General features: G+C 38.7%; 1 protein-coding gene across 7 annotated transcripts in view; it reads left to right on the top strand.

The window, feature by feature from the left end:
• Positions 1 to 27,677, top strand: part of CARMIL1 (capping protein regulator and myosin 1 linker 1) — a 306,964-nt gene that overhangs the window by 247,841 nt on the left and 31,446 nt on the right. For all 7 annotated transcript variants that reach the window (XM_070777554.1, XM_019985895.2, XM_019985894.2 and 4 more), the window contains 3 exons: positions 5,739 to 5,914; positions 9,432 to 9,519; positions 12,325 to 12,474. In XM_070777554.1, coding sequence (XP_070633655.1) covers positions 5,739 to 5,914; positions 9,432 to 9,519; positions 12,325 to 12,474 — 414 coding nt within the window. The remainder of the gene's footprint in view (positions 1 to 5,738; positions 5,915 to 9,431; positions 9,520 to 12,324; positions 12,475 to 27,677) is intronic.

The following is a 27,677-nucleotide window of genomic DNA, read 5'->3' as shown; positions in this document are numbered from 1 at the left end:
ACACTTATTTATGTTTACTAGTTTATTAAAGGATATGATAGAAGATATAGATGAACAGCCAGATGGAAGAAATGCTCAGGGTAAGGTGTATAGGAAGGGACTTAGGGTTTTCGTGCTGTCTTGGGGCGCACCACTCTCCCAGCACCTCCACGTGTTCACCAACACAGAAGCTCTGAACCCATACTCTTAGGGAAGTTTCATCATGCAGACATGGTCTGTCATTAACTCCATTTTTAGCCCTGGTGGGACTGAAAATTCCAAGCTTCTAATCATAACTTGGTCTTTCCAGTAACCAGTCCTCATCCAGGAGCTACCCAGAGTTACCCCAATAGAACAAAAGACATCCCACCACCCAGGGAATTCCAGTGGTGTCAGGAGCCAGGATCAGAGTGCAAATATTCGAACAAAATATTGTTAGTGTTCTTATCACTAGTGTGATAGTTTTTATCTCCTAGTGTTCTTATCACTTAGGAAATTACTAGAGTTTCAGGAGCTCTGTGCCAGGAACTGGGGGTAGAGACTAATATATATTTTCTATTATCTCGCGGCCAGCGTAATTTATTTTCTAATTTCTGATTAATCCTATTAGAATAGATTCATACCGTTGATCCATTCCTAGGTCAAATGGTACACACATTTTATACATCTGTGTGTATTCACAAACTGTTCTCCACTAGTGCACCCAACTGCTTGTTTTGTCACATGTCACCACTACTAAGTGTGTTAACCTTTTAATATTTGTTAGGGTAATGGGGTAAAAAATATCATTTTGTCCTTTGGATTTCTTTAATAACCAGTAATACATCAAATAATTTTATTATCCATTTGTATTTCTTCTTTTGTAAATTACATATTTGTATCTATTGCCTAATTTTTTCCTTTAAAGTACTGGTAAGAACTCCTTACATGCTAAGAATGGGCTGGCGTTTAAATCAGCACGAATCACGGCAACTGGAAGTTTCCCATCAAGTGGCTTCTAAGGGGCACTGGTTTCAGTTAGTCTAAGCCATGAGTTATCCCTTGAAACCTGGGCCCGTTTCCTTCCCAGTGCACTGAATGGTTGGAATTGACTTGCCAGTCATTCTTGGGAGGGAGTAGAAGGCAGAGGTCTAAACTAAAAGGCATTTGAATTTTTAAAAGCCTGAAATAATAACATTTTTTAGACTCAAAATATTTTTCTGTAAATAGACATTCCCCACATTTTTTGAGGCTGACCTTTCTGACCCCTTGTCATTGTCACCAGTGCTCTCCGCTCGTCACAGCTTCCTTATTTGCATGTGGCATTGCCTGCTTTTCTCATTCTCAACTATCCCTGAGGTCCGGGCTCCCAAATGCCCTGCTTTTTCTATTCCCCACTCCCTTGTTTTCTTTACTTTCAGTCGTTTTGAGGTGCAAGTTCCCTTCCCTTCAGGGACTTCTGGCATGAATGGAAGCAAATCCTCATCACAGCATCTTAATTAAATGTTACTCATTAATTTCCTCTTCACTGAGTTCACATTCAATTTTTGATACTTTCAGCAGACTGTAGGCAGTGATTTTCTTTTTTTTTTCCTTTCAGTTTACCTGACAAGTGAGCATCATGTTACAAATAAATAATCCCCATTTGTCTATTGATAAAGCTTTCTAGCACCTTGATTTTCTTAAAACTATGTAGGGAAAAATGCATTTTTACTATAATCAATATTCAGTTTCTTAAACAACTATATTCTTATTTATTTCACTAGTAGTACAATATTTTACTTGGTTAAAAAAAGAATCCTTCCTTGTTTCTGAAATTGAGTAAAATGTTATACTAGCAAAAGCAAAAGTGAATGGATTATTTTGTAAAAGTATGTTTTTACTATAGTGAATTAAAAAAAAAAAGGGACTAGCAGGCCTGGATTTGTGGCCTGGGTTTGCTACTAGCTGTTTGCTCTAAGCTCGTTGGCACCGAGCTTCCTTGTGCAAGACTGTTTTGGTGTCAACATAATTAGGGAGATTTTATCCTTAATATTCGCTCATCCTGTGTCTTCTCCAAGGCTTCCCAACCCAGGGATCCAAGCTGGGTCTCCCACATTGCAGCAGATTCTTTACCATCTGAGCCAGCAGGGAAGCCCTGTATTGTGGCCAGTGGTACACATTCTGAATTCTGAATGAGAATAATTTCAAATAGCTCTTTGAGCCATCTTTCAGAAAAAAAATAGTAGTTCAGAAAAGCCAAAGAAACGACCGGAAGAGCCAACTTTCTTAGCAAACTTCCTGGAGGAGAAAAAAGGCAGGAAGTGGGGAGAAAGTCCTCCTTTGAAAAGAGGTGGTATTTTCTCTGAACTGATCTCTTTTAGGTATTTTTAAATGACAGCTCTCCTCCTGCCCCCCACCCCTTGTTTTTGATCCTAACATTTATTCCCAGAGTAATCTTAGGTGAATAAATAGGATCTGAATGTTTTAACATAAGGAAACTTATTTTTCCCTTCTGGACTTAACTTTTAGAATGCTTGTTTTGGCCTTGAAAATTCTTCATTTCCCCCAGGGTTTCAACTGTGAAATACTTCCCTGGTAAATATCAGGTTTACTGAGGAAATGAGGCCTGAGGGGCGTAGGTTGCATTTTGGCAAGTACTAACTCAGTTTGCTGGGAGAGTTCTCTGAGTTTTCTTCTTTTCCTACATTTTATATTTTCCAATGCAAAAGAAACAGATTCTAGAGCACTTCAGTGTGGAAGTTGTATTTGCTTGTAACGAATGACAGCTAGTCCTTTGCTCACTGCAAGAATATTGAGTGTAACTGCCATGTAAAGGATATTAACCCAGTTTATTTTACAGATACTCTAGAGGATTTCTAAATACCATTAATTGTTTTCGCAGTTAAGAAATATAGACCCTTGGGAAGATACTGGCAAAGTAAAATCTTATGGTTGCATTTCAAATACAGGGTGTGCTCATTCAAGTTGTCTGAAGGGAGTCCACATTGACTAACAAAATAGAGAATATGTAAGAAAAGTTAAGAAATGTGGAGAAAGTGAGAAAATTTAACATAAGCCTGCATTAGATTTCCACGAGGAAAGAAAAGGTAAAGCCATGGATATTGAAGAATACAGTTTGGTGTGCAGAGGGCCACAGGACTTGAAAGGAGATGCTGTTTAAGCACCTAAGCTGGGGGTTGGACACAAAGAAGTGGTCAGTGGCTGCATTACAAATTTATCCTGTGATCCTCCCCTCTCGCCTCTTTTTAAAGCTTTCTGTTTATTTATTTGGCTGTGTTGGGTCTTAACTGCAGCACATGAGATGTTTGGGTCAGGCAGGATCTTGCACTGCGGTGCACAGACTCTCTAGTTGTGGCACTTGGGCTCACTTGCTGCACCTGTGGGCTCCAGAGCCTGTGGACTGTAGTAGTTGCAGCTCGTGGCTCTCTAGTTGTGGCACCTGGGCTTAGTTGCTCTGTGGCATGTGGTATCTTAGTTCCCTGACCAGGGACTGAACCCAGGTCTCCTGCAGTACAAGGCAGATTCTTAATCACTGCACTACTAGGGAAGTCCCTCTTTCTCCCCTTTCTACTAGCTTGTCACCAGAAAGTCCACCATGCCTGCCTTTAGGTACCATTGACTCAAGGGAGCAGGGGATGAAAATTGTAGGTAACGGAGAGAGAAGAAGGGACACTCCTGTGGGTAGTGGGCAGGGCATTGGGAAAGGGTGGTTGGAGGAGGAAACAAGAGTAGAAGACAAAAGGCTTGAGTCCCCACATCACTTGTTCCTTGAGCAAGTCTCCTCCGAACCCTGATTTTCTTATCTATAAAATGAGTTTGCTAAAATCTGCCCCCCCACAGGATTATTATATGGATCAAAGGAAATCGTGGATGAAATTACTTTGTAGAGCATAAAGTGCTATATTATATTGTTGGCCAATGTGGGACTAGAGGTGGTGGTAGGGAACTAACTGCAAAGTATCTGTCGAACTGGACGCCCAGGACAAGATGAAATTCCTCTCTGTAGGGTCGATTATGTGACGGTTGATTTGTAGGGCAGAAAGAGACCTTAGAAAATAATTTTGTAGGTGAGAAAGCAGAGATCAACAAAGATTATTCACTTAATGCTACTCCCTCAATATTCCATAGAAATTTCATGTTAAGATCTGCATTGGAAGCCAGGCTTCTTCTCTGGAGTTCATTCCAACCAAATAGCATCATCATGCGGGGGGACCTTTCAGAGAGTCATGGTTGTGTTAATGAACATGATAGAAGGCAAACAGCACATTGATACGAGTGGTTGTTCTTATCAGGAGTGCAGGATTCCATCTGGAACAGAATGTATTAATTTTAATGCCAACGATGAAAATGATTTGTCTTAAACTGACTCATTTGGCATCACTTATAGCTGTCTTGGAATAATGTACTAAGTCAGTAATTAGTCAGAGTTCTAACAGGGACAGAGCACTGTCAGCATACAAGTGGCTTTTGGAAATTTCTCAAGTGACTGCCTCCCACCTCTCCTCTCCTGCTTTTCACAAGATCTCTATAAACATCCTGGTGCTCTCCTGCTCGTCGTATGGTGTCATGAGAGATTTTACTGTTGGGATTATGCTCTGCATGTGAATGTATGAGCAGAGAGACTGGGATTTCCATAATGATGCTCCATTAGTCCCATTCATACTGGAATAGTAATGGGATCAAGCTTAACTTTCAAAATCAAGATCTCATCATGAAGATTAGCATCTCTGAAAACAGATTAATAGCATTATCTGTGATACACTGACCCTCTGTTGTATGCTAGACATGATACTGATCCCTTTACATATGTAATATCATTTAATCTTCAAAACTCCTATGAGACAAGAACTTTTTTCTTTGCCATTTTATAGTTGAGTAAAGTAAAACTGAGAAATCAGTAGCTTAGTCCAGTGTCACTCAGCTAGGATTCAAATTTAGGACTGACGCTAACTCACATGCCCTTTCCATACTTAACAGCCATTTTATCCATCTCAAGCAAATCGTTTCATTTCCCTTAGCTCACATTCTTCAGCTATAAAATGGTGATCACATGAATAGCTTCTCTGCCCATCTTCACAGATGTTGGAAGGATAAAATGTGCAGAAACATTTTAAAAACTCTGAAGTGGTATTTAAGTAGGTTTTTAAGTGTAATAATTACTAATGTTTATAAAGTGTTCATGAATATTTTTATTATTATTCATTTTTTGATGTTATAGCAATTATAATTTTACCTAACACTGAAGCTTTTCTTTTAAAAGAGGAAAACTAGCAGTATTTAGAGTGGTTTGCTACTACTGCTCTTTTGATAGAGATATTAAATGATTCACCCTGATTTGAGGTTTCTGATTTGTGAAATTGCACAGGAGTTCAAACTTGATATATTTTCCGGGGACATCTGTAACTTTGTTAGCTAATACCCAGGAGGTCAGTCTGGTGTGGCGTAAATTGGTGTGTACGTGTCTTTCTATATCTTAATTGTGAATGCCTCTGCTTTAAGTAAAGCCAGCACACTATCACACTTCAGATGCCAGCACGAAGCCTGGGCAGATCTGCCAAGTGTCTGATTTAAAGTGATTGCCTGAGATCAGTGATCACCCAGCAGTCACAAGTCATCCCGGGACAGCTCTGAATCCCCAGTCTCACCCTGGGACTCTGTTGTGTCCCTGCCGTCCGAGAGCTCGGAGTCATATATAGCCACCTTTCAGTTTTACGGCGGGCGCCTCCGGGTCTGTGTCCTCATCTCTCTCTCTCTCTCCGCTTTATGCTGCATTGCAGGCGTTGCTTGAGTCCATGGTTGATGCTGCCGAGAATCTCTGCCCCAATGTGATGAGAAAAGCCCACATTCGACAAGACTTGATTCATGCCAGCACTGAAAAGATTTCCATCCCACGTACCTTTGTTAAAAATGTCCTGTTGGAGCAGTCTGGAATTGATATCCTTAACAAAATTAGGTAGGTTTGTAATGTTCATAAACCGAGGCGCTGCAGTGTTTGTGAATGCCATTGAGGCAGCTGTGAAGGGTGTCATTGTTGGCTTTATTCATACAGAATGTATGTAGGCGTGTCTAAGAGGCAGTGACTGTATATAGAGATAGCCGTGCATAAATGTGAGGTTTAATACATTTCCAAAATTAGGTGACTGCAGCTATGCTTGCCTTACTGAGGAATAGAAAGTTGTCTACCCTTTTTTAAGAGTTTTATTTTTTTAAGAGAGGGGTGCATGTTTGTAAGCCTTTTTTTTTTTTTTTTCCTACTCCTGAAGCTTATCTTTCACCTTGATAAATCTAACTTTTGAAGACAGAGATTGGTTTGCTTTCTACCACCATAATATTATGAATCATAATATTATGAACTATGCACAGCCCATAAATAGGCAAAGAGGCCCACCGTGACGTCACCATGTTTTCTTTTGGTGGGTCTGTGATACTGTGCATGTGCTAATGGTGCTCTGGAGTGTTTACATAGATTCCTGCTTGATAAAATTTGATATCAATGGATAAAATTGATAAAAGGTATAAATATTTAGAAGGTGTTGGTTGCTAGCAAACTTTCCTGGATTTTTACATAAGAACTCTGAGATGACCACCAGTATTACATTATACAGCTCAGGTAATTCTCATTATATTTTCTAGTTGGAAAATCAGAATGTGAATACATTCGGAAGCATTTAAAATTTCCCATTTTAATCACGTCCAAATCTTGATAAGAATAATTAGATATAGCAAAAATAACAGCTTCTACCTGGAGAATTGAGAGTGGTGGTGATATGTAATATAGCTCAATGACAGCTGGCAAGAAAAATGAGAGTTAAAACCAAAATATTCAAAAAAAAAATATATCATCACAAAGTAGATGTCGAAGGCTGATAACCTTAAAGCTAGACTGTAGAACTTGGAGGGTTTTGGAATTCTGCAGTAACTAGACAGTCTCAGGGCTAAGATGCAGCTGTGGGGGGTGTGTGTGTGTGTGTGTCTTTTAAACAAAGACCCTAATGCCTATTCAACTGAATTGTAAGACAGTTGGAACGACTTGAGAAATTAAGGCTTTCAGAGGGTTTATAGACTCCATTGATTAGTGATTTTATGAACTCTAGCCCAAGTATGCTTACATATTTCTGTAACCTCTGGTTTCAGAGTTTTTATTGAAGCGCTTTAAATATTGAAAATAAAAAGCTGTTGACCACCATTTTTTCATAATAGTGGATTGAACTACCAATAGATCATATTCAGCATTTCCTGGATTACCAGATTCTGTCAAATATGCTCATTTTCCTTGAAAAATGGGCAAATTCTAAAAGTTGAATAGCAGTACAGAACTCCTCACTTCAATAAATCAGATATATGCCCACCAACTCTTACTTGGCTTTTTATAATGCTTTATGCTGAGTACTGATAAGATGAAAATATGCACATGCAGACTAAGTTCATCATTTCCTCTTAAACATTTTACAAACTGGAAATTCAGTCAAGAAAGTAGAGCATCCAATAGCAAAACAATAGAACAGTCCTGAAGCATTAAAAAATAATTGCTTTTTAAAAAAGTTTTATTTTAGGGGGTGGTGGGAGGGAGGGTCAGGAGGGAGGAGATATATGCATGATTATGGCTGATTCACATTGTTGTACAGCTTAAACCACATTGTAAAACAGTTATCCTCCAATTACAATTAAATTAAAATTTTTTATTTTATATTGGAGTATATTTGATTAGGGGGCTTCCTGGTAGTTCAGTTGGCAAAGAATCCACCTGCAATGCAGGAGACCCTGGTTCAATTTCTGGGTTGGGAAGATCCGCTGGAGAAGGGATAGGCTACCCACTCCAGCATTCTTGGGCTTCCCTTGTGGCTCAGCTGGTAAAGAATCCGCCTGCAATGTGAGAGACCTGGGTTCTATCCCTGGGTTGGGAAGATCCCCTGGAGAAGGGAATGGCTACCCACTCTAGTATTCTGGCTTGGAGAACTCCATGGACTATATAGTCCGTGGGGTCACAAAGAGTCAGACACAATAGCTGTGTTACTTTCAGGTGTACAGCAAAGTGATTCAGTTATACATACACATGTATCTATTGTTTTCATTTTAAGAATTGTTTTTTGATGTTATAATTTGAAATAAATTATCCCTCCCAAAGTCTGAGAGGCAGAGGGTAGGAAAGAGAGAGAAACTACTGACTCTCTAGTCTTGGAAGGAAACAAAATTCCCAAATATGCCTAAAAGCATCAGAGGAAGTGCTTGTTAACATTGAATTCCCAGGCCTTCTGGAGGTTTGGGGTGGGACCGAGTTATCTGTATTTTTAATAAGTGACCCGGGTGAATCTTATCAGTGGACACCTCTGGAGAATAATAGGGTATTAGATAAACCAAATAGCTAGGGAGACCTTGGTTCAGAGACAGGAATGAAAGAAACATTCTTTTATCTTTAGCCCCGGACAGTTTTTACTGTTAGCATCAAAACGTTGGTGCTTCCGCTCTGCTCTGCCATCAGAAATGTTTCTGAAGAGACATGCAATGCAAATGATCACCTTTCAATTAGGAAGGTTTTCCCCTGTTACACAAATATACTTTCAATTTCAGTTTTAAGATTAAATCATCTTATTTTGATAACTCTTTTCCTTGATGAAAAATTTTTAGTATTATTGACTTCAAAAGTAGAGTGAAATTATGTGACAATGTTGAAACGTGGGTATGTATCTCTCCAGCACATTTACTTTCAATGTATTTGTGCTTTTATGCATATTGGTACATGTGTGCCCAGTTATTTAGACTGAAGACACAGGTGGAAGTTGAATTCTTGGGAATACCAAATAACTAAAATGCCAGCCCTCGGATGGAAACCTCAGTGGCTGAGTTATTTATTAGTAAAAACTACAAGCTGCTACTTCCTGTCTGGGCTTCCTTTTAAGGTTAGGCAAGAGGCACTAAAACTAAATTTTTGATAACTTCTGTTCATAAAAGGCAAGGGAACAGTGAATTTGTAACTATTCAAAGTACAGGGGCAAGTCAGAGCATTTCAATAAGGTACAATTTGATTGGTTAAAAAATTGTTTAAAGGCGAGGGATATACATATAAAAGAAATAACCAAAGCTTCACAACCAGACTATATTTTCTTAATTTACTCCAGCCCAAGTTTGTTTTCATTTATGTCAATGGATGAATTGTTCTCGCTACATGGTACATATGGTTTCCATTAAGTTTGTCTTTATCCAGATGTTTTTCATTCCTACCATTAAATCTCGAATTTTGAAACTGCAGAGGCAGGTTGACATTGGTAAAGAAAGTCTATTACCTGTGTGTTTATGGCAGTGTTTAAGGCTGATTTTTGGAAATCCTTAGCCCTGTTCGCACATTCTTATATGCTATTTTCAAAGATAAAAACAGAATCACACTTGACCTTATCAACATAGCATCAAGGGTGGTGACTTTTTCCCTCTTGCACAAATTAAAATGCCACTCTGTGCTTTTGATTTTCACATAGTGAGGTGAAGTTGACAGTGGCCTCCTTCCTGTCTGATCGAATCGTGGATGAAATTCTGGATGCACTTTCACACTGCCATCACAAATTGGTGAGTGCTGTGGTCATTTGTACGGGACAGCCTGGTTCATTCTGTGGTGATGCAGGGCAGCCTCCAGCGTGGGAATATGGTTGATTTTCTACATTTTATTCCTTTGTAGCTTTATGGGTTAAAATCCTAGTTTTCCTTCTTCTTCTTCATTGTTTCCAGCTGTTCTAGAGCATGTTAGAATTTCTCCAGAGGGAATGGCAGGGCAAAGCAGAAGTGATAATATCCAGAATTGTTGTTCATGTATAATAAACACAGGTCAAAAATTTGATGGGAGATGATGTTGGGACTGAAGTCTAAAACTGAGAGCTTCATTTTAAAGATTATAGTTGACCCTTGAACAACACTGGGAGCTAGGGGCAGAGACCCTCCTTGTAGTCAAAAATCCATGTATAACTTATAGTTGACTCTCCACATCTGAGGAGTCCACCAACCCGGATTGTATAGTATTACACTATTTCTTACTGAAAAAAATTCTCACGTAAGTAGGCCCGCATGTGTCAAACCCATGTTGTTCAGGGATTACCTATGTATTTATCTGTGCTTGTTGTTTTCTGATATGATTATTTGATAACAGAATATTCTTAAAAACATGGCAGAAATGAATTGTCCAAAGAGTGAAAGAATTAAATGGACATATTCTAGTGAATGATAACCATCGAGTGTCTAGGCCTTTGGATATAACCAAGGTGAAAAAATAAAATTTTCTTCATTTACAGACTGGTTCCACATCAAGGTAGAAACTCAGTAGAAGTATTTCCGGTATCAGTGCATATGAAAAATGTATCAGAAACTTCATGCTTCTCAAACTCTGAGGCACAGATGAAGGTTTTATAACTGGCTATGTTTTGTGTCTCAAAAATACTAGCGTTATGATGCAGTAGAAATCTCCCAAATAAGTTATGACAGTGTTTTCTCCAGAGAAAAATTTCAAGTTAATTGTGTAGGCTGAAGATACTCAGTTTTATGGCAATGAATTGTTGAGTGAGTGATGGTGGAGAACACTGGAAATAACAGGAGCAGCAACAGCTTCTGAGGAGGAGGCAGACAAAAGGAGTATTTTGAAAAATTCATTTGAGAAGAATATACGACTCTTCTCTAAGATCTAAAAGATAAGATAGACATCTCTAGCTATTCAAAGTATTGCCTATGGACTGGAGCTGGCCTGCTAATGAAGGGTTACTAGTCCATAACAAGGTAAGTTCAGAAACTAAGAGGAAGTGTGAAGAAACTTCTAGAGCAATTTGATGTGACAATAATATACAAACACATATTATTTAAAATTTTTTATTATCAAATGTTTTTTTTATCAATTTTTTTCAATATATTGGCTTATGGCAAATTGGAAGTTTAAAACTGATTCATCACCCAGAGATTTTAAGAAGCTCTAGTTTGTAGTTCATGACATGATAAAGAGCTATAACCTTGTCAAGAGATCACAATTCAAACTTTTTTTTAATAAGCAGAAACAAAATCAATAAAGCATCCTTTACAGAAATAGCTTGTTGATAACCATAGCTCTAGGGATGGCCTCAAAATGCATACTTCAAGACGTAAATACTAGATGTATCAGCGTGGCTGCACATGAGAACTACACTGAAAATTTGAACTTTTTTCACTGTTTTTGCTTTTGTCCTTTGAAGAAGTTGGTAACTCAGAGTATTGACATTTTCTTTTCATAAGCAAAAAAGAATTGTGTGAATGCACTTTTGTTTTGAATTTCTTACTGTTGATTTGGATAGTAAGACCACAGCTTAACTGCTAAGTGAAAGAAATAGTATCTTCAAGATGAAACACTACTTTCAAAGACAGTCCAATAACACTGTTTTCTCCAACTTTAAGTTTAGAAATGTTCCCAAAGGTTCCATGGAATTGTCAGCTGGTTCTCATCTTTGCAGAGCTCCTGGTGATGAATCAGCTCAGCACCAGAGCTTATTAATTTCAGCCCAGTTTGTTTCATCTCTGACCACTTTTTTAGGTTTATCTAAAGCATAGCGTTGGTAATTAATGTCACATAAAATATAATAATTATTACATGAAAACAAAGAAAGCTAGTAATAATTAAAAGTTTGTTAGCAGTTTCTTTCCTTTTGGTCCTTTTATAATAAGAGAGGTTGGAATCATTTTATTTCTCCTCATTATGTACTTTTGAGCACGAAACATAGAAATTCTTTCCAAGGAAATATGGAATAAAAATGAAAAGAACACTTCCTACTTTCTTTTATCCTAAGTGGTCTCATTTTCCCAGTGTAAGTTATTTTTCTGGTTTAAATTTTTCTTATATTTCCACCAGTAATGTTGATGGCAACAATATTGTGCTTCACTTTTTAATTTACTTTATGCTTATCATAAGAGCAAATTGACTAGAACTGAATCTTCTGTATGCTAGTAACATTATATAAATAAAGGTAGCTTCTCTGTACAGAAGGCTGGAGGGCCTCCTGATGGATATAATTTTATGATTGTATTGAAGATTGAAAGTTGAAAAAAATCACACCAGTCTCCTGCAAACTGTTCGTAGTATATCTTTTGGAAAACAAAAATATGTGCCTACTTGGTGCATATCTACATGAACATGGCAAAGATATATGAATTACCTTTCAAGTAAAGTCTCAAAAGATGTTTGGAAGGAGGTTTTGTCATTTCTTGTTTAAAATACTCCACCTTCCAAAGAAAGAGGATAAGAGGTAACTTAACTCCAGCATGAATTTATCGAGTTGCCATTAACCAGGTGTAGACATTATTCTTCACAGTGCCCTCTTATGGAAGGTATCTGCTGGAATTCAGTTGGTTGTCTTGACTCTCTAGGCTGACCATTTCAGCAGACGTGGCAAGACCCTTCTTCAGCAAGATTCCTTGGAGATGGAGCTTGCTGAGGAGAAGCCGGTTAAACGCTCCATCATCACAGTGGAGGAGCTCACGGAGATAGAGCGTTTGGAAGATCTAGATACCTGTATGGTAAGACACAGCCTTTGACCACACCATTATCTGCTTCACTGGATTTGCTACTGTCTTTAAAAAAAAAAAAAAAAATCTCACCTTTACAAACCAGACCAAATAAAACTTCCCTGCAAAGACAATTCTTTCAAGAACTTGTTGCTGTACAGGGTCTGCTCTACTAATGAAGCTGATAAAGCTTAAGCCTTCAGCTTCCCACGAAGGGCCTCTCACTTTATTTGTAATTTTGTAAAACTTTTCTTAAAGCGTACCCCTACCCACCCAACCACCCCCCACCTCCTCCCAAAAAAGAAAAATGGTAAAAATTGCAGTGCACATAAAAATTGGATATCTGTCGCTGTAGCCATGGTGGGACAAAATTCCTAAATTAGGAGAAATCATTTATTTACCTTTTAAGAGTCATTTGTGACAGGAAAATATCTTTAAATAAATAAGCCTTCAACAAAAATGTGGGGAAGGTGATTATCTCTTTGTTGGTCTTATAGGTTTTCATTTTTTTTTAATGTCCTACTTCTTCCTGTTTTTTCTTTACATAATTTTGGGGTACACTCTTAGATCTGCATTTCCTGTTTAGTTCCTATTCTCTGTCATTGACTTGATATATTTTAGAAGCTGGAATATGATGCGTTTGCTCAGTGTATCCATCTGGCTATAAAGCTAGAGTATTCAGTTTTATGATATCTCATTTTTCTGGGGACAGTTTGATGTCACTTCTTATGTTATTATTGTAAACTTTGTGTTGTTAGTATATTTCTCATTTTACCATTCAAATAGTTGTATACACCTCTGTATTCAGTATGTTTTCATTCTCCATATTTAGTGTTTTTATGTTTTACTAATATACTCATTTTTAGTAATTTCTTATAATCCAAGAGGGTGTTGGTGAGACTGGGTTTGGTCTACTTATGTGCCCAAATGTTTCTACATCAGCTTCTGATTTTAGTAATTTTTCAATATAGCCATCGTAAAGGAATCATGAGTGCATGCTAAGTTGCTTCAGTCATGTCTGACTCTTTGTGGCCCCATGGACTGCAGCCCACCAGACTCCTCTCCTCTGTCCATGGGACCTTCCAGACAATAATTCTAGAGTGGGTTGCTATTTCCTTCTCTAGGGGATCTTCCCGACCCAGAGATTGAACCTGGCTCTTCTGCATTGGCAGGCAAATTCTTTACCACTGAGCCACCTGGGCTTCCATATAAACTATTGTGGTCATCTTTTAAAATCTGTGAATAAAATAGTTAAATGCCTTCCAGATAAAACCTTACGATATACAAGGAGACTGGCAAAAAAAAGCCTAAAATATATCTTAGATTTCAAGTAACATTCTAGTGTAACTAAAGATGATAAATAATTTTCCATTTAACTGTATAAATATATAAATATATTTCGTCTATGTGGAGGGAATTGCACCAAGTTTTTTAAAAATTGCTTGTCTAGTATAAAACATTAATAAGTATTTTAAATTTTGTTTACATTTTGAGGCAAGAGACACTATGTTATCATAGGGTAATTATTCTAGAAAGCTCTTTGCTATTGTTTAGTCACTAAGTCATGTCTGACTCTTTTGGGACACCATAGACTGCAGCCTGCCAGGCTTCTCTGTCCATGGGATTTCCCAGCTTAGGCTAACCCTAAAAGAAAAGGAGTTTAATAGGAAAAATATTTGAATTAAAAATTAACTCTACATATCATGTTTCCAGCCAAAATTATCTGGTTCTGTGTGAGTTGGAAAGGGATATAGGGAACATGAGTTAGTAAAATGTGTGTTGTTGAGTTTAGAAGTTATGTGGTTTTGGATGATGAAGTATTGGTTAAGAAAGATTGGCTTAGCTCCTGTAAGGATGGTTTTAAATTGTATAAGTTTGGTTTTTGTTTGATGATTAATTTGCTTTTGTTACTTGAAAGGAAAAGAAGTTGTTCTCCTTAAGTGAAGTGGGTGGGGTGAGGGTGGGGGAATAGGATCATTTTTTAAAATTTAATTTTATTGAGATATAGTTTTTAAAATTTAATTTTATTGAGATACAATTGATTTAACATTGTATTAGCTTTAGGGATATAATCTAATGATTCAATATATGTATATATTGTGGGATCATTATCACAGGTTTAGTTGACATCATCTCCACATATAGTTATAATTTTTTTCCTTGTGATGAGAACTTTTACAATCTATTCTGTTAGCAACTTTCAAATATGCAATTCAGTATTGTTAACCATAGTCACTATGCTCTCTCTACTTTGTATCACCAGGACTTATAACTGGAAGTTTGTTTGTACTTAAAAAAAAAAACACCCCAGATGCATGACCACCATGAGGACCATAGGGCAAGGCATACCCAGTCCTGAGTTGCTTTCATTTTCTAGGAACGGTCTGGTTGCCATGACACAGAAAGAGGCAGGAGTAGATAGAGATCTCTTTGTCCTTCACTCTAAGGATGATCCAAGTTAGAAGGGCGGTATTTTCTTGATTCAGGTGGCTGGGAGGCAAGCAGGTAGGGCCATTCCTGCCATAAGCGCCTGTTGAATCCTAGGACCAGAAACAGGGCCTGTGGTGTGGAGTATCTTGTTGAGACAAGGCAGAGCTCTCGATAAAGAAAACAAATACTTGGGCAGAATTTTTAAGCCATAAAAATAGCATTTTTTTCCAGTTCTAAAAATTATGTCTTTAATCATTGTTTTAACAAGGCTAATGAATTGGTAAGTAGCCAAAAACCAGAGCTAAGTTTGGTGTTGTTTAATGAAAAAGAACATTTTTGTGTAGAAAGTGCAAGTCAATGGATTTTGTGCTGTAAAGATTTCCTTTCTACTCTCAGCCTAACCTTTGGGTCTAAGCCACCCAAAGATACTCCCGTTTTCACAGTGGCAATTAACCCCAGGTGCAAGGATCGGTATTCTAAAGAAAATCAACTTGCTAAGCTCTGGAATTCTTACCCTGAACCTGTGAGTGGTACAAACTCACAGCTGATTGGAAAAGAGTAGAGCATTAGATTTACCTTTTTAAATTGTATGTACTTCCACCTTTCATAATCAAAGAAACAAATCATTTTTGTTTATCATTGACATCTACCACCAAATATTTCAAGTTGTGATCCTTGTGTAGTGCCACTGGGGGAAAAAAAATATGAAGTATGTACTGTAAAGGCAGAGACCTTGAATTGGTGATGCTTTTCTAAATGAGCCTGTACATTTTCTTTGGCAGCATTTAGATAGATCTTAAGTGATCCAGGAAGTTGGGACACAAGAAAAACTGTTGGATAGAAAATTCTCAGAAGCATCTAAGTGCAAGCCTACAACCTTTCCACCATGGAATTATACGTTCCTGGCAGGTAGAAATTGTGCCACACATGGAGCTAGAGCACTGCTGAATGTGACTGCTCTGGGAGATGCTGTAACTTTATTACCTACAATGTTTGTTTGTAGCCCACAGCCCTGAGATATTCCCCCCAGGACATTCCAAAGTAACTGCCTCATCACCAGCCTTCTGCTTATAGTTAAGAGACTGTTAACGGATCCTGGCATTTTCTGTTTGTGATGTTCATGATATCTACTACATCTATTTTTGAACATTTCTTTAACAGACATAGTGGAGATTCTGGGCATCTCTCACTCTTTTTTTTTTCCCCCCTCTTCCTGGGTATCTTTATGTTGTCTTCCATTTCTCCCTGGTCCAAAAGTCAATTCATTTCAGTGTGTAAGTCTCTTTAAAGAATCAATAGTTATCATCACACTAGGGAAGGTTCAGAGCTGTAAATTAAACGTTGGAATGCATATTATAGTTTAAGGATTGTCTTCATGGAGATGGAAGCAATGATTGATCTCTTAGAAGGAATTTCTTCACTTAGTCAACACCTATTAAACTTACACTTTGAGGGTTGAAATAGAGATTGAATGACTTGATGAGGCCTGTTGTCTGTGGGGAGGATGACTGAGAGCTTCTAATCAATCTTAACTTCATAAAATCGAAGAAAAAGGCTGTTTAAACAAAATGGCAGAAAGAAGAATCATTTCTTAAAACTCAGTCTCTAAATAATTCATTTTTTTCCTTTTAACTAGAAAGAAATGAAGAGATAATTTAGTTTACCTGGTGGGGAGGAGGGACGGGTAGAACAAGAACTATAGAATAACTTGAAGAATTTTTCAACCTGTGTCCATTCTCATAGTCCCAGAGATTCTGATAACCCTTTAACTCCAGAATCACATGACTTGAAAAATCTTCCTATTTATTTATTTTGCACTCACCTAGCACCTGTGACATGCTAGGCACTGAACTCCTTATTAATAGTAGCCAGCTTAATTCTCACGACAGCCTGTGAATGATAGGTGGTGTTAATATCTTCTGTTTAACAGATGAGGAGGCTTAGGCATGAAAACATTAACTTGGTCGAGGTGATCTAAGGTCACCCTGGAGCAGGCCATGTGGGATTGCACGTTCAACCAATCTGTTGTAATCTATATATTGATTTCATATCTATATTTCTCACAATCAGAATTAAATTCCAAGCTAGATTTAAATAGACTGCATTGTTTTATACAATATATCTGCTTACTGATTCTATACTAAATTAATATGTGAACAGAAACAGTGAAAAATGTGTGTCATTTCACCATAAATGTAAGCTTATAGTTTTTAAACATTACTGGAAACAACTGTGTCAAAAATCTGACTCTCAGTTGTTATCCAGTTGTGAGAAATGAATCTGTGCACTTTTGGCTTACCTTGAACATTCTGTGCCTCGCCATGTGTAATTTTGTTGGTGACAGTGATTAATTAGTTTTCCTATATGCGCCTTATCATTTCAGCACACACGCCTTGTGTGTTAAGCTGAAATGTGTATTTACTTAGCATCTTTATTGTCCGTAGACCATCTGTTCTTTCCCTGCCATCAGGTCCTCTTAGGAAATCACTACTTCCCATCGTATTTTTCAACTGTGTTGTCATTGGCCTTTGGGGGTATTAAGGGATACAGTTCTCCTTCTACTGATTGGCAATCTCTACATGTTTAATTTGTTGCTATATATAGTTTCCTACCTTAAAAAATTGCAGAAGTTTTAGGTTTCAGATGATGTGCCAAGTGGTGAAGAGCCAGTGTCTTCTCCTTAGGCAGAAGTAGCTCACTAATTGTATGTGCTTCTTTCAATTATTTTAATGAGTGTCATACGCATTTTAAATCAAAATATATTCATACAGAGGAACAGGTAGTCTGCTTACTGCTCTTTCCTAGGAAAACAATTTTAAAAGGCTTGAATTGTTACAGAATACATCTTGTGAATCCTTGCTCCAATGACAAAATGGCAGTTATTTTCCCTTAACATTCAGCCTCAAATATCCATATATAATTTTAAGCTTTTTAGCATAGATTAATATTCAATGAATATCCATTTGTCTTGGTCAACATGCCATTTTGTTTTTAAGCAAATCACCTCATTTTCATGTACCTGCAGTTGTTAATTGAACTAATCCATTAGCAGTGTTGCCAAGCACAGACTATTAAGTCAATATCTCATTTAAAATTAGTTGCTCTGATGTTGTGCACAGACGGTCGTTCAAGTCCTAATTGTTTCCTTTTATAATTTTACTTTATTCTGTCCTTTTCATAGTGATACCACTTTGGGGAAATGGAGGCTTAGCTTTTTAACTACTAGAAGGCAATGTATGAAAACCTCTTAATTTCCAGACTTTAAACTTCAGCACTGTGATACCATTTGTGGTAGTGGTGGTGGTGGTTTAGTGGCTAAGTTGTGTCCGACTGTTGTGACCGCATGAACTGTAGACCACCAGGCTCCTCTGCCATGGGGTTCTCCAGGCAAGAATACTGGAGTGGGTTGCCATTTCCTTCTCCAGGGGATCTTCCCGACCCAGGAATTGAACCTGGGTCTCCTGCATTGCAGGCAGATTCTTTCCCAACTGAGCTATCTGTATAATCCAGCTAAAATATATGTTTCTTAAAGTTTCTAGTAGTTTCTGGGGGGACAACCCTTTGAGGAAATGCCAGAAGCACATTCTAGATCTCATTCCTTCAGGCCTGAGGTCTAGAAGGGCCTGCACAGAGATACAGGTGTGGTGCCTCGGAGGGTCTCTGTAGACTTGGCCCCTTTGTTTCCTATTGTTTTGGGTCTTACAGCATTGCTTTTACTGTGGTGCTTCCGCATCATGTCAGTGACTTTCATGAAGGGCAGCTTTAATAAATACCCCTGTAAAACTCATTACCTCATGTGCTCTTTATACCATCTGTACCACTGTTGCGGGCACTGTTCAGTTTCATCCTGATACCTTGTTGCACATCTATGCAGAAGAAATTGCAGGTCTTTGTCAAGAGGAGTGAAAACCCGGAGCCATTAGTTTGCTGTGTTGGATAGACGCAGTGAATTTTGCTATGACTTGTGCCTGCCTTTTGCTCTGTAAGTTGAGAGACTCAGAGCCCAGGGTTTGTTGACCTATTTAAAAGGGTTCTGAGCCTAAAGAAGTATAGGTTGTTGTATTCAACCTTAATTCTGGCTTCATTTTCTCCTTTCTTTATCCTAGTTTACTCATTAAAAACATGGAGCCTCCCTGGTGTGGTCCAGTCACTAAGAATCTGCGCTTCCATTGCAAGGGGGCACATGTTCAATCTCTGGTCGGGGAACTAAGATCCCATATGCTGCTACAGCCAAGAAATAAAAGCAAAGCAACTACAAAAAAAAAAAAAAAAAAACCCAACAACTTGCTGTTCTGCATGAGCCTCAGCTCCCTTTTGGATTGAGGTGAAGTGAAGTCACTCAGTCGTGTCTGACTCTTGGCGACCCCATGGACTGTAGCCTACCAGGCTCCTCCATCCATGGGATTTTCCAGGCAAAAGTACTGGAGTGGGGTGCCATTTCCTTCTCCAGGATTGAGGTGGCTTTCCATTAACACAGTGAAATGTGAGATATGGTAGGAAAGGGCTCTGATAGGAATGTGCAGGTTGCTATGGAAGCACAGAAAAGGGGTGCCCTGCCCAGCTTGGGGGAGGGGTGTTGTCAAGGAAGGTTTCCAGGAGGAATTTCTAAGCATCATGCTTGGCACATAATAGGCCCTTAGTAACTGGTGATATAATAAGAGATGGTATTTGAAGAAGTTGGCTGGGAGGAAAATAAGTAAGTAAATTTAGCAGAGAGAACACGCACAGAGTCTCGGAGTGAGGAGACAGCATCACGATCTGAGAAACTATTGTGGGATTATGGTATGATGGGAATAAAGGGTGGCAGAGAGGAGAGCTGAGGCGGCTGGAAGCCATATTGTAAAGAGCCTTACGGAGCTCGCTAAGGGTTTACTTGTTTATATATTATGTATTTATTTTTAAGGCAATACCGAAGATGAGACGTGTGGGAGAAAGGGCAGATTTTGGCGGGAAAGGCATTAGTGAGTTGTGTTTTGATCGTGTTGAGGATGAAGCGTCTGCAAGGCCCTGCTGAGACGTCCACTAGGGAGTCCTAGAGGCGTCTCTGGGCCTCAGTAGCCAGGGCTGAGTTGGTAGGTGAGCCACGCAGAGCCTTGGCACGGAGGCACTCACCAGACACTGTCCCTCAGCTGATTGCTGCCCCTTCAGCTCTGTAGGCACTTTTCTTTTCCTACATTCATGACATTTACCTCAATTTACCGTGAGCTACAGACGTGTATATTCATCTGGCTATTGGTCATCTCAGTTGTATGTCCACTGTCTGTCTAAAACAGAACAGAACCTCTGAGGTTCTGTTAATGAGAATGTTATAGGTTGTGTCAGTGATCCAAGCTCTCTGAAAACTGTATAGGAAAACAAGGAGAAAACCATGTACCTACTGTGTCATGCGCTGTGCTTTGTCTCGGCAGCCACATCTGGTTAACTGTTTTAACCCATTTTTCAGATGAGAATCTCAGAGCTTAGAGACGTTATTATACTTGCCCCATATTATCCTGCTGGTTTAAGGGTAGTCAGAGAGGAGGGCTCAACTCCAAATGACCCAGTTTCTAAGCCCTCACCCTCTCTGCTGCATCCCTGGTCTTCGGGACAGACCAGGTCACTAGAAGGAAAGGTCCAGGGAGGGTTGTGTTGGGGAAGCGCCTTTTCATGGAAGGTTTGCACCGAGAGAGAGTTAGGTGTTTGGTGTCTCTGACTGCAGGCTAGTCTGTCCTTTCAGGGTTTTACTCTTCCTCTTAGTGAACTTGGAGGGATTCTAGTGTATGGTAGCAAATCCACACCTCTTCAAACACTAGGGCAAGCAGTGACTAGAGTTGTAGGTGTCTGAACTGATGGGAACAAGCAGCACAAAGAAAAGAGGGCTTCTGCCTCTGGAAGCGGCATACAGAGAACACAAATCAGAGAACTGATGATCACCATCAGTTCAGTCCTGCCTACTCAGACCATGCTGCTGGCCTTAACTTTCAAGTGGACAGGTTTCCGTCTTGACTAGGAAAATTGGAGGGTTAGCCAAATACCTCCTGAAAATCAAGGCTTGCTAAGGAGGGAATGAGTGGGATGGAATGTTTTGGGCTGAAATCTGGGAATGACAGAAGTGACTTAAAATCTAAGGTGGGTAAGGAAGGAAAAGGAGCACAGAACTCAGCCTCAGACTTTGGATTATCTAAGTAGAAGTTGGCTAGACTCGAGAGCCTCAGTGACTTAATCTCTTAATTAATTCTAGTGATAGTTTAGAAACACTAATTGGGGTTGGCATGAGTTAATCTTCATTCTTTAGCTCATGTGTGGAAATTCAGAGAGGAAAGTGAAAAGTGAATGTCACTCAGTCCTGTCCAACTCTTGTGGCCCCGTGAATAGTCCATGGAATTCTCCAGGCCAGAATACCGGAGTGGGGTAGCCTTTCCCTTCTGCAGGGGATCTCCCGACCCAGGGATCAAACCCAGGTCTCTCGCATTGCAGGTGGATTCTTTACCAGCTGAGCCACAGGGCAAGCCCAAGAACACTGGAGTGGATAGCCATTTTCTTCTCCAGCGGATCTTCCTGACCCAGAAATCGAACCTGGGTCTCCTGCATTGCAGGCAAATTCTTTACCAACTGAGCTATCGGGGGAGCCCTATCCAAGTACTCAGTCTCCCTAAATGTACCTCAGGGGAAACCACTGTCGCTGCTGGAATTTGATATGAAGGATTTCTCATCTCAGGACTGAGGGGAAACCTTTATCACAAGCCTATTCTTTAGTGAAATCAAAATATAAAGTATGTGGTTTAAATATATATATGCCTGTGTGTGTGCTGAAGAAAATCATTCTGCACTTCATATTGAAAATCACACTTGGAAATGAGACCAAAAATTTAACTTCCATGCTCCACATAAGACTGCATTTCAAAATAATGAATCTGCAATTTAGAGAGTGTTACTTCGAGAATCCATTCAGAAGGGATGGTAATCAAAGTAGTTAAACTGAGCATGTTCCAAGTCAGAACAGATTTTTCAGAGTTTGAGTGGTAATAAGTCTTCTTTACCTGAAGTTCTATTTAAATCAAAGGGTTAAGAGTTTCCTTCCTTCTATCCATCCATCCATCCATGCGATCCAGTGAGAACCAGACCTCCTGATTACTGATTGATGACTACAGCCCTCCAGTCAGAATCTTCTCAGGGTTTGAGATCCTCCTCTAAAATCACCATCCATTCTTTTTACCTGATGCTACTGGAGTTTACCTGACGCTACTGGAGTTTACCTGACTCAGGTTTTTTAAAGCAGTAAGGCAAATTATTGTAGGATTTAACCTGGTTTGTGGTGGTTAGACTTAGTGTTAAGTATTTTTGTCGTCTACCTGGAGCTGATGTTCTGGGTACAGAGCAAATGCATTACATTAAGCATTTTAAGCTTATTTTGATTATTCGTCATGATGTCACTGAGCTGGTATCCATTCTGAAGGAGAGCATTTTTCTCCTGTATTCCTCATTCTTGCCTTCCATTATGATGTGGATTTTCCAAAAATCTAAACTTAAAATACCTCTTTTAAGTATAATACTCAGAGGGGTTTTCCTCCATAGTTTATTCTTTTACAATAAAGACCATTTGAAAGTATTATTCAGCTTTTTATGACTATTGGAATAACATTATGGTTAATGGGTGCAATTAAGTACCTAAGGTATTTTCCCACTTTCTCTCTTATAATGCTATAAGGGGCACGTACCAGATGCTTGTGTTAATAAGCACTGTGCTTCTGTGCCCATCAGTGCTAACACTTGGTCTCCAGGTAAGAGATTTGCTTCAAATTGGTATCAGGTGGTTTCATTCTTTGGCCTACTGTTAAGAAAAATGTATCAAATTATATCCATTTTCTAAAGAAAACATTCAAGTGTGAAATTTCACTTCCCCATCAGTTGTAAGATTAGTTAAATGAATAAGAAGTGAGGTTGTTTCCTATTTCCAGGAGAAAACATGACAAAAGATAAAGATTTAATTTTCTTACATTGAAAAAAAAAATTGTGCAGATCTAGAAAATAAGGAAATGAAACACATTCATTTAAAAATAGTACTTGACGGTCATCTTCACAGCAGTTTCTCATCAGTACAGCTCCCTGAATTGTTTTTAACATCATGAGGCCATTTTAACTTTTATATGAAATGAAATTCGGGATATAAAAGTTAATGAGTGTGATGTGAATAGCTGGATTTAATACCACGTTCAGTAGGAAATGTGGCGCCTCAGTAAATCTCTACACATCCTTCCTCCTTTTGTCCATTGATTTATTGCAGTTCTCTCAGAGTTATGGCTTCTGTATACTGACTCTTCCTAGATATTAAAGATTGTTGCTCTCCAGCAGTCATCATAGGAAGGATTAGGTATCTCATTTTCTCAGTAAGATTTTATACCGCCTCAAACTTTAACAAGTAGACATGCATAAAAATTGCTTTTTAAACCAGAGACGTGATGATACTGTTTGGTTAGATGTTTGAGGGTATATATTAATAATGACTGAGTTTGGGTTTCCCTGAACATTGACGCATCTGACAATCTGGTAGGACATATTTAATTTTTATAATCTAGTTCATTAAACAGGGATTACCCTTATCCATTTTTAAAGTGCACAGGAAAGCACAAGATGACACTAGGCTATCTTGAATCAAAAAGCAAGCAGTGGCTCAAACCCAAATCATTGCAAAGGATACAAAATCCAGATCAAAATGGCTTCTGCTGGGATACTCCCTGCAACAAAAATAATGACAGTAATAGTTTAGGATACTTTGAATTAAAGTTTATGTAATACTAAGAAAAGAAGAGAGGATGGTACAGAGGATTTAGAAAAGGGAAATTTGATGCTTACAGAGGAATGGCACCTAAAATGTAGGGATAATGTTAAAAGTAGAAAGTGACAATTTTATAGCTCTGTTTGTATTCCTTCGTTCAGGCCAGGATTGTCAGTGGGGTTTACAAATGGGCTCATCTGCATAAATTGAAAGTATCACCTTGTAGAATTAATATTAACTATCAAGAGACAAAGTACCTTTACAAAATACCAAGGTACAAGGTACCTTGACACTGGAAGAGTCAGGAGGTTCCCGCCCTACTGAAGTGATCAAATTTAGTGTCACTAACAGCGGAACAACTTGACCTGGGTACCACCTGTTGTCATTCAGTCATTCATAGGATCATTCATCTGGCATTTGTGTTTAAAAAAAAAAAAGAAATTTCATCTACCTGAATCTAATTGTGGGGAACAAGCAAATATTGAATGTGGGAGAGTCTGTGAAACAATTGGCCTAAATTCTTCCAGAAAGTCAGTGTCATGAAATTGGTTTGCATTTGCTTGTTTAACAGGCATTTAGATTGTTCCCAGCTTTTGCTGTTATAAGTGTAGTGCTTAGGAGTGCTCCCTCTCCCCTCAGTTTTTCTCCTTGGGAATAGAAGAATGAAAAAATGTTACTGTTACTAACATTCATAATCTCTGCCAGTTATTGAAGTGGGGGGGGGGGGCATTGACTGGCACTTACATGCCAGGCTATGTGCTAAACACTTTATATTCATTATCTTATTTAATCTTCACAACTGTTTATTTCACAAACTAGAAAACTAGGTCTGGGTTTGCCAAAACCTTGGCCAAAGTTCCCCTTTGGTGATTAAAGTTCCATGATGCGAGTTCAGTTCTCGGATGATAGCATCTTGAGCATGAGATGCGCTCTTGGGAAGGGTGACCTCTCTGTACTCACTAGTCTTCCCCTTGCCCTGATGGGGAGACACTGAAGTCAGTACAGGTAAATGAGTTCCAAAAGCTATGCAGAAGGAGTGGAAAACTGATGGTTTTTATTCCTTTGAAAAGCTGACATGTCTGTTGCTATGGTTTCCCTCTTCATAGACACATTTTTTTTGCTTGCCTGTCATTTTAGAAGTTGAACCAATGGAAAGGTTCCTCACCTTCACTTATAATGATCTTTAGGGGGATAATGGGGACAGAGCACTTGTCATGTTGAATTAACCTTTCACACAGAGGAAGTCTAAAATTACCTATGGGGCTTAACCATCAGCTATAACTCTTGTACTATGTATCCAGTGTCACGCCTGTTAGGAAGCTTTTGAGGGGATGTATAGTTAAGACACGGAGAAGGTGATGGCACCCCACTCCAATACTCCTGCCTGGAAAATCCCATGGACAGAGGAGCCTGGTGGGCTGCAGTCCATGGGGTCACGAAGAGTCGGACATGACTGAGAGACTTCACTTTCACTTTTCACTTTCATGCATTGGAGAAGGCAATGACAACCCACTCCAGTGTTCTTGCCTAGAGAATCCCAGGGACGGGGGAGCCTGGTGGGCTGCCATCTATGGGGTTGCACAGAGTTGGACATGACTGAAGTGACTTAGCAGCAGTAGCAGCAGCAGCAGCATAGTCAAGACAGGGGCAAGAGTCTTTATTTTGGGCAACTCAGGAATATTTGAAAATACATTTTTACCTTTTCTCCTTTCATTCAGCAAGGATGTTTTCAATCTAATTCAAGTTATCATAAAATGAGGTATATTTGAAGAATGCTGCCTAAAAAAATAGGAAATCAGAAGTCTGAGGATTGAGACTTTTTTGGGATCTTGCTGATGGAAGCCTTTCTGATAATACTGATGATGATAATAATGGTGGTGATGGTTATGGGGAGCTTTTTGTGTACCACCCAACTGTTTGCATTTGCAAGTTCAGGAGTCCTGTATTTTCATCCAGCTGCATGTTGAAAACAACTGACAAACACAGAAGTGAGCCCTAGGTTGATGGACTAGGTGTTTTCAGGAAATTTGGAAAAGATTCCTCCCATCTTCATACGTGGTTTTCATAAAGCCTGACATGCTGCAACAGGACTTTTTGGGTTTTGTTACTTTTTTAAAAATTCTTTTATAAAATTTCAGAATGCTAAGATGCCCTAATGACTATTAGTAATGATGACCAATGAGGTTTTAAAATTATTTGAGAGAGTTAATGTGAAAAGTAAAGTGACCTAAATTCACACTAAGGTATAAGGTACTGTCAATGTTAATGACACTTTAGGTAGTTGGCATCAGATTCTTGTCTAAAATGCTTTGGTGACTGAGGGGGAGAAAGAACTCAAAGTTGCTGCCTCACAGTGGGCAGGATATAATGATGTAAGGACACCCCCAAGAAGGGAGGTTTTCACGTACCTGTGGGCACACTGTCCTCACCTTGTTGCTGGGACCAGCCCTGTGGCTTAAGAACCAAACCCTGCATGGCATTTGCTAATGTTCATCCAGCATTCTGTCCACCACATGCCTTTGGAGATACAATGTCTCCATTTCCCAAATGGGATTAATACCTTACAGGGTTGGTAGATGGCATTTTGCACGCACTTAGCAAGAGGTAATATCTCTAAGATTTTCTGCAGTTTTCAAGCTGTAATTATGTTATGAAGAGCTTATGAGCAGCTATGCTTATGAAAAGCTAGCCTCACGCTAATGATAGTTTGGCTTCATTCTTGCCTCATTCCTTTGCTATGAAGGCTTTTTATGTAGCTTTTCTGTTTGTGTATGGTGTCTCTCCCTCCCCCTTGTAATGCTGCTGCTTTATCTCTCTTCCATTCATTTTTTTTTTCCTTTCTTTTTGCTGCATGGAGACTCTCTGCTGTACAAGTGTAAGTATTTTTTGGTGGCTCTGCAGATTCTGGCTGTATTAGTTTACATTCTTGTGCTCCATTTGCTTCCGTGCTGCCTGGCTGATCTCCCAGCAGACTGTAGTGTCGTCATCCATCTGTGGATCCGGAATAAAACAGGCAGCAATTTAGAGACAAGATTGGATTTTACAAGATGGTTCAGCTTCGCAAAACAGGCAGTGAATTTAAAAATATTCTCAGGGATGTGCCTGAAAGCAAGCAGAGTGTTGATGAAGAGGGTATGAACATTGAAAAGGAGAAAAGTGCTTATTCCATTCATGTTTTTAAAAAATAAACCATAAGTACTTAGACTTCTAGGGTTTAAATTTCTAATTCTTGTCATATTACTTGTTTTCCAGATTAGTAGAAAATTGGCATCATAATACCTTCTTGTAACAGAAAAATTTTACTGATCTACTTTACAACTTAAAAAATTTTTCTTTTTAACCTCAAGGTAAAGAGAAGTAATTCAGGATTCTTGAGCTTGGAGTAAGAGTTTTTTTTTAAATTATTCTTTGCACAAACTTGGTAAAATAAACACAGAAACTACTCCATCTTATTTTTGTGGTGATAGAGACAATTTAACTCTCATTAAAAAAAATTGGTATGTCTAAGAATTATGTGTTAAATATGAGTTTAACAGGAAAAATATGTGATGGTGTTTATAAGGTTCTAACAGTAATCCTTAACTTATAGTAAAAGTGGGTATTGAATTCCATGGAGAATAGGTATAAATCCATTATAAAAATTGAATCAAATGAGTAAGATTTCCAAGCAGTATAGGTATTGTGCTGCTTTTTTTAGATGCTTTGAGAATAGAGCCATTCATTTCATTCACTGCCTGCCACCATGGGGATTTATTGATATTTACGATGTCAGAATAAGTCTATGTTTAGAGTCTTCCTTCTAAATTACATCAAAAGGGTTTAACACATTGTTCCTTGTTAAACACAAGTTTAACAAACTTGTTCATATTTCCCGCAGATGTAAACATTGAAAATTGCTTATTACTCTTAAAATTCACTTTTAAAGACAAAGTAATTGTCTGGGCCTGAAGTAATAGTTGGCAGTGTTAATCCTAAATTAATTTGTGGAGGATCCATTAGGCGTGTATGTACCTCTTCTGCTTCCACTGTT

Source organism: Bos indicus, chromosome 23 (assembly GCF_029378745.1).
Source record: "Bos indicus isolate NIAB-ARS_2022 breed Sahiwal x Tharparkar chromosome 23, NIAB-ARS_B.indTharparkar_mat_pri_1.0, whole genome shotgun sequence".
NCBI classification, from domain to species: Eukaryota; Metazoa; Chordata; class Mammalia; order Artiodactyla; family Bovidae; genus Bos; species Bos indicus.
The sequence above is the reverse complement of the archived record's forward strand: the minus strand, read 5'-3'. Positions and strand labels throughout refer to the sequence as shown.